Source organism: Athene cunicularia (genome assembly GCF_003259725.1).
Source record: "Athene cunicularia isolate RWA chromosome 5 unlocalized genomic scaffold, athCun1 chr5_part2, whole genome shotgun sequence".
In the NCBI taxonomy this organism is placed as follows: domain Eukaryota; kingdom Metazoa; phylum Chordata; class Aves; order Strigiformes; family Strigidae; genus Athene; species Athene cunicularia.
Window position 1 is genome coordinate 11,232,996 of NW_020799102.1, and position 12,771 is coordinate 11,245,766.

At 44.0% G+C, this 12,771-nt stretch overlaps 1 protein-coding gene across 1 annotated transcript in view; it reads left to right on the plus strand.

Moving 5' to 3' along the window:
• PRR5L (proline rich 5 like) overlaps positions 1-12,771 on the plus strand; it is a 43,041-nt gene that overhangs the window by 25,705 nt on the left and 4,565 nt on the right. Inside the window, exons 5-8 of the mRNA XM_026850623.1 lie at positions 3,549-3,606; positions 6,583-6,674; positions 9,831-9,971; positions 11,441-11,567. Of these exons, the coding sequence (XP_026706424.1) occupies positions 3,549-3,606; positions 6,583-6,674; positions 9,831-9,971; positions 11,441-11,567 (418 nt within the window). The remainder of the gene's footprint in view (positions 1-3,548; positions 3,607-6,582; positions 6,675-9,830; positions 9,972-11,440; positions 11,568-12,771) is intronic.

Sequence of the window (12,771 nt, forward strand, 5' to 3'; positions counted from 1 at the left end):
AGCTTTCCCATCCTTTGGCAGCCCAACGAAGCTTTCCCAGTGCTCTGCTGGGAAACCTGGCTTTGTCTTTCTCTCAGCCCTAACACTCACCCTAGCTGAGGAGTGAGCCCTAGACAAAGCCCCCCAACCATTACAGATTTCTCACTGACATGTTCCCTTTGCTCCCCGCAGCTTCCTTCGGCACCACTTTCTCATGCTGCTGCTGAGAAATAAATCTGAAAATAGGCTGCTGCAGGAAGGGGGTGAATTCCAGAATCCAAAAAAGCTGCAGAAAGTGGACTTGTTTTCGGGATAAATGTATGGATTTTTGACTAAACCTGAGTAAGGTGTTGTAGGTGGGGTGAGATACCCCAGGGCACAGAGGTGGTGTGAGCCATCAGGTGTGTGTCCTGCTGGAGCCCCTCCACTCCTGCAGCCAGTGCGAGCTGTTTGTACAGTGAGCAGGTTCAGGTCATGTGCAGGAGTGCTTTGGGTTCCTGTCTTCACATGGCCCCTGTGAGCAGAAGAGCAATTTTAGCATGTTTCTCTGACAAACAGGACCATTCATGTCAGTTCTGATTCCTGTGCTGAAATCTTTAGGACTGGTGTTGGGGTTTAAATGCGGCCGGCAGCCATACATCACACAGCTGCTCGCTCACCCTCCCCTGCCCCAGGGGAGGGGGCAGAGAATTGGAGGGGTAAGGAGACTTGTAGATTGAGATAAAAACAGTTTAGTAATTGAAATGAAATAATAATGGTAATCATAATAGTAATAATAGAATATATAAATGGGTGATGCACAATGCAGTTGTTCACCACATGCTGACCGATGCCCAGCCCATTCCTGGCCAGTGATTACAGAGGAGAGAAAATCCTCAATCCGCAGTCCCAGAAGAGAGAGGCTCAGCTTCTCCATAGGCCCTCATTGATACACTGAGCATGGTGTTACATGAGATGGAATATTCCATTGGCCAGTTTGGGTCTCTTGCTCTGGCTGTGCTCCCCCCAGCTTCTTGTGCACCTGCACACTAGCAGGACATGGGGAGTTGAAAGCTCCTTGATTTCTTAGCAACAGCTAAAATCATCAATATATTATCAACATAAATCCCTTACTGAATCCAAAACACAGCACTATTCTAGCTTCTAAGAAGAAAAATTATCTCAGCCAAACCCAAGACAATTGGTTAATAGTAAACTGCTGAAATTTGTTTATAGCTTGACTATAAACAAACTTGTGACTTGGTTGGTTCAAATAATACAGTTTCATCTCATGTGTTGCTCCTAGAATGCTCTGGTTTTGCTGTGCAACTAATTTAAAAGTAACCTAAATTCTGCATTATTTTAGGAATAGGACCACAATAGATATTTTTGGATTTGAATTCTGAAAAAAGCCACCTACTAGCAGGGCCAAATTACCTTAATTACAAGCATGACCATTAATTATTTTTCCTTTGTATGCACTGTACAATGTTTAACCATTATTGCTACTAACAGAGCTTACCACTGGTGAATTGGATGGCCATTCCTCCTTTATGTCCTGACTGAACTCTGGATATGCATTAGAGGATGCAGTTGTGGGGTGGTGGTTTTTTTTTGTTTTTGTTTTTTGTTTTTTTTTAAGCAGTGTCTTAAAAGTACTTATATCTGGCTTGTTAAAGACAAGTAAGCCATTGTAGCAAAACATGAGTTAGTGTTTTAGTGTGGATGAAGTAGCCATGAGATGGGACAACAGCCAAGCCAAGGTACCCGTTTCCTCTCTGTTGTATAACACCACACTCTTTCACCCCATGAAGAAGACAGTGTCCATACAGTCTTGATGTGAAACTTACCCCTACTACCCATAGCATGTGGGGTGACTGGTGAGCTTGTATGGCTTGTTCTTTCTTCCAGGATCTTTTTGCTGAAATCTTGACAAAGATGTCAATGGAAAAATTTCTCTGTGGTATTGCAGTGACACACAGCCCCAAGGCACTCTCCTTGCAATAGGTGACATTCCAAAGTAAAAGGAGTTTCTTGAATTCAGCCCCTGATTTTATTTATTTCAGTATTTTCCTACCTGACCACTTTTTGAGTATAAATTCTCCACCAGGATGATGCATCCAGAAACGTTTCCTTACTGATAAGATGTATGGTGGTCTTTTCAGTCCCTCAGTATCAACATACTTGCAAAAGAAATCTGTTTGATTAGGTACTATTTAAGGACTGGCCTTTCCTTTTCTACACATTTCAGTGATGCTAATGAGTAGGACTAGCAAGTGGCAAGTTTTCCTTTTGTTCTGGGAAGCGAAGTACAAGCTGAGAATGTCACAGAGAAATGTTTCCTTCAACAGTACCCCAGTTTAGGATTCCTTCTTGTTGTAGGGAGGATGCAGATGCTGCTTTCTTTGCTTGGGGTGGCTTGCAGGGCTACCTACTCATGTGTGTCATGAATGAGCCAGCCTGGTACATGGTTACAGGAGGCAGCAGCACAAGGGCAGCTCTGTGGTACAGCAGCTCATCAGGAGGCCGTGGTGTAACAGTAGTGTCCATTGGGAGTGAAAAATGATGTGCCTTGCTCCTCAGCTGATGGAAGGTTGAAAGCTGCAACTTTGACCTGGTTACCCATTAAAAACAAAAGCTGGAGGGTGAACATGAAAGAGTGGGAGAGAGGTCTCTGGATCTTGTGTGCTACCCTGATATTGAATCCTCTCAGAGGGACAGAAGGCTTTATTTTCTATTTCTCTGGGGTAGGACTGAAGCTTTTAGGATGCAGGAATAGTGTATTATGTGGTGATAGCAGCTCCTTTCTCTGTGATTCTCAAAGCTTTTTAGAGTAACTGATTCTCCTAGTGCTGTTGGGGAACAAAAAGGTAGGTGTTGTTTTTCCACCATTTTTACAATTAGGGAAATGGGAACAGAAAGCTTATCAGCTATTTAGATGTCTTGAACTGCAAACAGGCACATCAATCTTCATCTTTCTGGTTCGTGACTGTTAAATTTATCTAGAAAGGCTGGATCCTGATGCTTCTTCTGCAGCTTGAGACTGCATACTGAGATGATCGAACTGCTCAGTATAACAAAAAATAAAACCTCGTAGAAAGAGAATAGGTAGGAAAAGAGAAGTAAGGGTTAGGGAGCTGAACTGGCTTACTGTGCAGTCAGGCAAGCACTGAGCTAAAGCAAAGGAAGAAGAGAGTGGGGTGTTTTGGTAGCATTTGTCCCTTTGATTGCTTCCATCATATGGCTGAGGTATAGCTTATGTGGCTGCACTCTCACGTTAAGAACCATTTTATTTTCTTGACTCCCTCCCTGTGACCCAGGACAGGTCCTTCCTTCCCACCTCTGACATATCAACTATCTGCCTTTCTGATTGTGTTCTCATGTCTGGCTGAACAAGATGGGGGTTAATGAACATACAGCACTCACAGTGAGACCAGGTCTGGTGGTGGTGCCGGGAGAAAGTGCTACGATATGACTAATCTTTAGATAACTGCATGCGAAGTGGGGTAACATCTGGAAAAAATTAAGTCTTCCATGTTTATTTGAAATCTCAGAAAAGGCAAATGCATGTCTCTCTTCTCTCTTGGCAGAACCAGCTCCTTGCGAAAGGCTTGCTGTTTATAGAGGAGAAGGTTAAGCTGTGTGAAGGCAAGTATAGTAAGAAACCCGTTTTGGAAGGGAGTTGTGCTTTGATGTTTGGTCAGACAAGATGATTTGCCTGTCTGGGAAGCGTACAGCCCTTTCTGGTCCTGCCTTAGGGTGTCACACAGTCTCTGGGGAGCCAGGTTGCACTGCAGCCCTTGTGAGGCTTAAGGGGTGGTGGGCTGTTGGAGTAGCCACGTAGCTGTAGCGCTCCCACCAGCCATGTCTTCATCACCAGAACAGGAACGTGGGTCTTGTGTGGCAGTTGAACCTGGGCTCAAAGCAGTTCTGGACTGGACATGGATCCTGTTGCGAAACTGCTGAGAGTTGCCTTCTGCCTTTTATTTATCAACATAATTTGCAGCTTGATGTAAGCACAGTTTTGGTTACTGTGTCGTGCTTTTGAGAGCTGAATTTGTGTAAATTTAAAGAAAAACCAGTCACTTGAGTGGGAACACAGTCTTTCAGGATCACACTTGAAGTTGTGTTAAACCTTTGGGGTACAGATGCTTGCTGCTGCAGAGCCTGGGGACGAAGGCCGGTGTGGCACAGTGACTCTCAGTGTTGGGTGTATGGGGAGTTAGTCATGTTTATTAAGTTTGCTCAAGCAGAGCAAGCTGTCTAGAGCACATGTCTTTATTCAAAACTAGGCTGCTGTTTGATTTGACCCAGTTTTGTAGCCTGTAGGGAAGATCCCTTGCTAATCACTTGCAGTTATCTAGGTCATTAAATGCCAATAGACACAGTCTCGCATCATTGTTGATGCTAGATTCCTCCACACCATTCTTCACCAGGTGACTTTTCCACCCGGCCAGCAGGCTGTAGGACTGGGACCCTGAAGGAGCTGTGCAGTTGCCAGCCTCCTGCTTGGTGCGTGATACTTCAGCACTGGCCCTGTAAGGGAGGAAAAGAGGCAGATTCATGCATTTTCCTGAACGTGGGTACCTGCCCTGCTGCCTCCAGCTCTTCAGAAAGTGCTGTGCAGCTGACCATAGATTTTGTTTTCTGTATTCATATAAAAAACTATCCCAATAGCTGTTTTAGCATCGTGAAAATTGAGGTTCAGTCTTTAGTAAGCCGAGAGCTGCCTGGGAGTAGTTTGCAGCTGCTCAAGTGGTTTGCGTAAGATGGAGTTTCCCAGGCAGACAACAAAACCCTCTTCCTATGCTTCTTTTTTTTTTTTTTTTTTTTTTTTTTTGTCCCTAGTTTGAAGTGACACTGGAGCCACTTTGCCTGTGCAGGCTGGCATCTCTGCAGGAGATGACTCATGGACACCTTTCTTTCATAATATGTAGGCTTGTTGCCGGTCTTGTGGTCACAACAACAAGAACTTCTTGTACATACTTCTCAGTTAGCTCTGTCTTCCTGGAAAATTTCTACTGTCCCAGTACTTGGAGGTGGAATAATGTTCCTGCTGCAGGGCATGGCAATGCTTTGCTGTGTCTGTTTTTCAAATCACAGCCTCTTTTTTTTTAACCTGATTTTTCTTTATACGCTCTGTAAGAATCTCTTTCAAATGTCTGTAGGATTTATAATTTCTTGAAAAAAGCTATTCCCCCTTCCCCTTCAGAAGAAGTGATCAGTGACATTTCATTCTGGCTCCACACACCAAAGCGTTGCAGTCCTGGGGAGGAGGCAGAAAAGGGAAAAAATTAAACATTCAATTAGTCTGTTTCCTGTTGTTTTTTTTTCACGTACAGTTTCTGGTAACGGGTAGCTGTTATGGGGGTGTTGGGTAGGTGCTCGTCTGCCTGCAGTTCCAGTTTTGAAGCCAGGGTTGTTCCCGGCATGGTGAAGCCTCCTTCTGAACCCTCTGGCACTCTTTGGTGGGCTCCCTGCTCGCAAGGAAATGTCTGCAGGGTCTGGTTCTGCTGCCTCTTTGCTCTCTGACTGTGTCCTAAGCTGCACAACCCGTGGGCGAGCACAGTGAAAGCTCATGTGGAAGCCTCCAGATGGGGAAAGCACTTCAATACACCACGATAAGGCTCCTCTGAGTTGCCATTTTACACGTGTTCCAGTTCCTCATGTAGGGCTCCAGCTGAAGCTCTGTGGAAGGTATCCTGGAAAATCCTGTTGTCAGAAACTTGTGTTATTAAACCTGGGTCTCTGTATTTGCACCTGAAATTTCTGGGGGAAGTATCTAAAACTTGAAAACACATTGCAAACTGCAAACTTTTGGCTTTTGAGATGGGAAAAATCTCCTAAAAAACATAGAGGCTTTGGGCCCAAATGCTGAGGAACACACAGCTCTGTAAGTCAAGCCTATGAGCATAATTTAAAATATCTGTTCAAGTGGTTATGTTCAGTAAAGCATTTTTTTTGTTAATAATAGGCTTTTGACCACAATTGTATTCCTGTTATGGGAATCACAAATTGCATAACTTTGTCTGCCTTCATTTTAAATATCTACTTACATTTGGGGACGCTGGTTCCAGTTGGAGTCATATGAGGGGTGGCCACAAGTGGATCTTGTTTGGGAGCCTTCCCAAGTGCCATGTTTGACAGGAGCGTGGTGGCTTTTTGGCTTGTCAGGGTCCTGTGTCTCTGCTTGGGAAGGGGGCGATGCCAGAGGGGGCTCAGCTCTTCCTGACTCTGCTGCTGCAGGATGATTGATGTTGGTTGTGACCTGCTGGTTTTCAGATTCAGCTGCTAAGGTGCAGGCATGCTCCCATGCTAGTTGAGTGTGTGAACTGTGAGGTTCCTCAGTCCTTTACTGTGGAGTTAAAGCCTCTGGTTGAAGAGGGGCTTCACTCTTTTGTTGTAATTGGTTTCATGTTTTGCACAGAGAGCTGTCTTCTTTGCAGTAAGCAACAGAGCAATTTATGGCCTCTGTCAGTTAAGACGAACCTTAGCTGAGTAATGTCTAGTTTTGGGTGGAAACTGTGAATGTGAAGGGTGGGTTTGTATCTCTTTGGGGAATTAGAGATTAGTGGGAAAATTCGACTTGATTTTAAAGCTTTTGCTCCCAATCTCTTTTGGTAGGTGAGGATCGCATTGATGTCCTGTCTGAAATCTGGGATCACTATTTTACAGAGACTCTTCCTACACTCCAGGCAATATTCTACCCAGTCCAGGTAATCTTAATTATAATTCAGTCTTCAGTCAGGTGAGGCAATGTAACTTCAGTGTCTGCTAATGGCACAGGGAAACTTCTCTTCTGTTCCAGCAACACTGGTTGGTCAGTGGCTAAACAGGTCTCAAAACTTTTAAACTAAATCTGGGAGGAAGTAGAGTTTGTCTAAGTCAGCATTAACTGTATAAGAAGGACTGCTAAATCTACTGAGCAAACACAGTGTTTTGGGCTGAATTTTTTCTTATTTGTCTACCCTCTGTCTGTGCTTAGCTGAGCTTGAACACTGAAACTACTGGACTATATGTTGTCTAGGCTGAAGTTCTGGGCCATTTATTTTTATTTATAGTTCTTCCATTTTTAAATGCTTGGTACAGATGACAACTTGTCTACAGAGGAACAAATCTGAAGACTAGAGCAGGAGCAAATGTGTTCAACTCATACTAACTACTTTTTGGAGGGCTTTTATCCCAGTTGTGCCTTTGGAAAGTCCTCTGTTGAGTTTTTTGAAGCTTTAATAAGGGGACAAGTAATTCTATGGGTAGCGAATGAATGAACAACCTGTTTACACTGGCTATTTTCAAAGCTGAGTATCCCATCAGAAGTGTTGAGCTGTGTAATTTTTTAATGTAGTTTTAGTCAGGGTTTCCATACGAGCAGTCTAATTCCCTCCCCAACCTATTTTGATCTTCTCTTCCATCAGAGGAGAAGAAAAATGTACCTTGTGAGGAGACTGATGTTCTTGGAAATCCTAGCCACCTTCCCTTGACTTTTGCCTCTTCCCAACAGATGTTTTCCAGAACCTTTAAAAATAATTTTCCCCTTGTATTGTTTGAAAGGCAGCAGGTAAAGCTCAAAGGTTGCCCTTTTCTTCTAATCCTATTAAAGCTGGTATTTTCTAAAAGAGAAGGGCCTTCTGCAAGACAGACACTAACCTTTCTACTGTGTTTATTTTTATTCTTTCCTTGCTGCAGATGCTTAAAGGTAGGTGTTTGGCAGGTAAAACTGTGCAATTATAATATCCTCCCTTTCTCTCCTTTTACAAGTAATTCTCAGTCAGGGAGTAACCTAATCTCTTTAAGCAGGGTTTGTCTTCACTGCAGCTGTCTGTGCCCTGTGGAAACAGCTGAGCTAACAGTGTTGTACCCACTGATGCTAATAATTCTGCCACTTATCAGAAAAATCTACTCCCCTGCTATTAAATGTCTCTAATGAGAAACTGGACAAAAGTTACTGCACAGTGGGTGCTGCTTTTGGAAGCACCTTGGTGGTAGTGGTGGAAGGAAGAGTATGGGATGCTGACATTCTTTGAAAGAATAACTTTCTGTGTTTGTCTTGTCACAATATCTGAGTCACACAAAAATATTTCATAGAAGCCGTGAAGTTAGGGAAGTATTGTCATTGTACGGATGAGGAACTGAGAGGTAACAGTGTATTTAAAGCTTGGTAGGCACCTAAGTCCTACACACGAATGTATGGATTTAAACTGTCTAAATGTAGCTGTTTATACAGTGTCACCACACGTGGAGAGAGCATATCTCTTTCACCAAGCCCAGTTCTTCATGCGCTACTCTGGTAGATGGGAAAGTCAGTTTGTTGTTGGTTCCCTATCCTTTGCTGCAAACATCGGTGGGTTATTTAGTTGTGTTCTCTGTGATCCCAGCAACTGTCCATTCAGAATGAAAGTCAGCCAGATGTGTGAGCATATGTTACCGAAGGTAGTAACTAGAAATAACTTTCTGTTTCAGCTAAGTTTAAACCCAAGGCTCGTAGCTGTTGCAGAAATATGACCTTTAAGCAGCCAAGTTGGTTAAATTGCTGTGCAGAGGGAAACTATGTAAACAGGTCACTGGCTTTTATATAGTTGCAGCTGTTGATGTAACTACTTGGTGTGGAAAAAGAATAGCAAATCTTGTTTTGTTTGGCACAGCAAGATGTTTGCGTTTTGAAATGGGGTATGAAGTTAATGGGACTGAACTGCATGATATAAATAAAAAGCATGCAGCTGCTGAAATACGGTTCAGAGATACGTACTGGTCTTTTCTACACTTCCATGTTCCTAAACATGCAGTGATGGTTTAAAACAGCAAAGTGCTTTTATTATGGCCAAGCTGCCCTCCAGACTATGGGCTTTAATCCATATTTACATATTGATGATGCTGTTAAATATGACATTAAACCCATTGTAAATTAATTATTAACTATGGTTAATTTCTTCCAGCTAAATATTTGCCATGTTGAGTGTGTTAATGGAGACCATAAAATGGTTCCCAGACTGTAGGGCAGAGATTAACATGCTGGGAAGAACAGGGGAAACTCTCAAGGCTGAAAAGTGCAGGGCAGGGCTGGGAGGAAAATTTCTGCTGTTAAGCTGCAGTGGGTCAAGAGAAAGTTGTGTGGATGTTAAACATAGCAGAGGGAAAGGCAGTAACACCAGCATGCCAAATGGAGTCCAACGGTATTTAAATATGCTGAGAAATATTACAACATCTTCATCTGTTCAGCCTGCTCACTTGTGTTTTTGGTGTAAGGAAGTAACTGGGAGGACATGGAGTGCCTTGCAGTGGAAATCAAAGCTGTTGCTTTTTATAATGTTGTTTGGTACAGGCAGTCTTGCTAGCTTTGCTCTAACCTGAATCATAAAATCTGTAATGAACTGAATTGTGGATTTTTGTCATATCAGCAAGGTCTAAAGTACGGGCATTGAGCAAAAAGAGGATACAACACAGACCAGAGGTAGTAAAGGAACACCCTGTACCAACCTCTTTTCTACCAAACCTTCTCTGGTTTCTCAGCTTGGAGTGGCAGAAGCACAAGCTGCATCCATTGTGAACTTTGGGTGTTTGTGACCAAATTGGATCACAGTTGGGTTTCTTGAATATATAGTCTTTTGGTGAAATCCAGCCCCATTTATGGCTTCACTCCAAAGGTAGTGGTGCCTCAGAGGAGGTGTTACTCATGTCAGAATTTGTGTGGGACAGAGACTGATAGGGGAGAGACCAAGGAGTATCATGAATCCTTAACCTGAGCAGCTGGGGGGTCCTTTGCCACAGCAGCAACAGGCAGGATAGACCCTTTCTGTCTGTGTGCGTACATGTGTTGGTGCAATGCTCACATGTCCCTGTACCAACTTCTGGATTTTGCCTTCTGTGTTTTTTAGGGTCAGGAGTTGACTATCCGTCAGATTGCTCTTCTTGGCTTCAGAGACTTGGTCTTGCTAAAAGTAAAGTTGGAAGACATTCTTCCTCTGGTCCAGACAAAGCTCCCAGCTTCCATTGTCCAGATGCTGTTAATTCTGCAGGTGGGGAGCCCCTGCTCTTCTTCGTCTGACTCCACTTGGGTTATCCTGACATCGCTGAACTAACACAAACCCTGGAAAGGGAAGTGGGGAGGGTAGAGGGTGTGATGAAGGGGAGGTGATGTGTACCTATTTGAGAGTGGTAAATAGAGAAATGATGGCTGAATTTGAATGCACTGAGCTTTCCTGGGAACAGGTAAGGATATTACCATGAAAGGGACGGGTTCTACTCTTTGATGCTTGTATTTTTCTTGATACCTCTCCTCCTGAGCTAGGAACAGTCTCAGGACATTTCTTTTTTTTTTTTCCCCTCCACTTAAATTTTCATTTTCCAGCTTCTCTGAATACCCTTCTGTGCCCTAGTTCTCCTGGTTTCTCAGCTTTGCAGTGACAGGGTCAGTCTCCATCACAGCGGATTGTGTAATTTGAACAAGCTGATGCTGCTGACTGCTCAGTGCTGGCCCCTTGGCTGGCTGGGGTGCTGAGCAGTGCCCATGAGAGAAGGAATACCTTTGGCAGCAATCAGAATGCTATACATCTTCCAAAGGCCTCTCCCAGGGGACCCAGGCCTTCTGTGAGGGCTGTTGTCTTTATCCAGACCTCAAGAGAATATTTTCCAAGCATACCAGCTGTTTATCTTCTTATATTGCCCAGCCTGACAGTCCTGCAAAATACCATACTGCAGGTGTCTGTTTTGATTCCTCTCACTTTTATTTCTTCTCCAATATACCTTATAATGAGTAGGAAGGAATTAAACCTTCTGAAGTACAATCAAAATTGTGAAATGGTTAAGCTGGCATATCTGTATGAGTTCTTGGTGTTTTGATGTTCCCAGTTACCCTGGCTTTGATAGCAGGATACTGAAGTGCTAGCTCAATTTCCCTGAAATATCTTAATAAAAGAATTTTGAGGGCAAAGAGGGTCTCAGAGTGACGCATTTGAGAAAATAAAATTTGTTGAAGCTTTGCAGGAAGTTGAGCCTGTGAACGGTTTCTGAAATTACTGTTAAATTGGTTAGTGTTATCTACCATCTTCACAGCTGTAAGCTGAACTACAGAGGGTGCTTTTTCTGCAGTCCTGCCTGGGAAAGAAGTGTTTTGCCCAAGGTGTGTTAAGGCTTTTCCACAAAGATCCATTTCCTGGTAGGACTGCCCTGGGTATAATTATATCGCTGTAGTTAAATGGTGCAAATCCTCAGTGTGAGCGTGTGTACCTTGTACCTTCCTATCTCTTGGTCAGAAAAAAACCAGCTAGCTGCTCGATGGCCGTAGGGTTATGGCTGTGACTTGAACAAGGAGCTTGACCCAAAAGGCACCCAAACTTCTATTTGGGCTTATCAGCTGTGCTTCTCCAAACCCTCTACTGATATGGTTGGGATATTCCAGTGCAGAGATACTTGACAGACCCCAGGCTTTACTCAAAACCTCAAAACTTTGTAAGGGTAATGTTGACTTTTCATGTTTGAATTTCAGAGTGTCCATGAACCTACTGGCCCCAGTGAGGGCTACTTACAGCTGGAAGAACTGGTCAAGCAGGTGGTATCGCCGTACTTGGGCTTGTGTGAGGATCACAGCTTCCCTGGTAGCACCTGCTTGCTTGGTAAGACACGTGCATCATATAGAAGCTCTCATTGGGGTGCGTGGGTTGGTTAATGTGAGGCAGTGCACATCTGTATTGCAAAGGAGACAGCGCATGACTCCATGAGAGCCAGACAACAAAGGCCAAAACACCCGCAAGAAGGTCCTGATTAATATCCCAGGGCAGGGGGGGAGTCCCCATCCCTGGAGGGGTTGAAGAGTCGGGTTGACCCAGCGCTGAGGGATCTGGTGGAGTTGGGAACGGTCAGGGTGAGGTTCTTGGTTGGACTGGAGGAGCTTCAAGGGCTTTCCCAACCTGGATGATTCTGTGATTCTGTGAATATGCTTCTGAATATAGATTTTTGTGACAGGCTTTTTATTTTCCACGACTGAGTGAACCATTACTGCCCCACCACTGCGCACACATACACGTGCGAAGTCTTCCCTCTCTCTGGAGATGGGCTGGATTTTAAAACTCCCCAATCCATGCCCAGTGAGAGACTGCGTGCTGTCCTTGGCTGCTGCTGTTTGTCCCTGCTTGCTAGCCTGCTTCGGCTGCTGAGGTTCCCATGCCAACTGCTGCATTGGCCAGCAAAACTGTTGGATGCTCATTCTGAGGGATTACAGGGTTTTTTACATGGAGTCTTCCTTCCATCTGTGGACTCTGTTGGGAAAAAAAAAAATAAAAAAATCTATGTCTAAACCAGGGATCTAGGTGAGAGAACTGGCACTTCACTTCTGGAAGGGGATGCTGATAGTGGAAAACTTCACACATGATCCAGGAGTTCTGCTTACTCACAGAATGGCCAGCCAGAACAGAGTGGCTAGCTAAGAAATAGGTGTAGCATTGCTGGTTTGATAGTCAAGAAGATTTAAATAGAACAAGTGAAGAAATCTCCAGTCTCCTTCTATTTTTATAAGGTTTATCCTTTGCTTCAATGCAAATTGTAGCAAGATGGTGACACACAAGCTGGATACGCACAACTTGTCTTGTGCTGCACCTTAGCAGGCCGGGGAAAAGGCAGACTTATCAGGACTCAGAGGATCTGTGCCTGTGACAAGCTCATGGCATTACTTTAGGCAAACTGTGGCTCAGGTTTTTTGTTCTCATGGCTGCTGGGCAATTAAATATCTTTTATGCAAGTGAACACGGTTACACAGTTCAGCATTGATCTGCACATGTGATCCTGAGGCTAAATCTAGACCACGTTCCCCCCCCCCCCCCC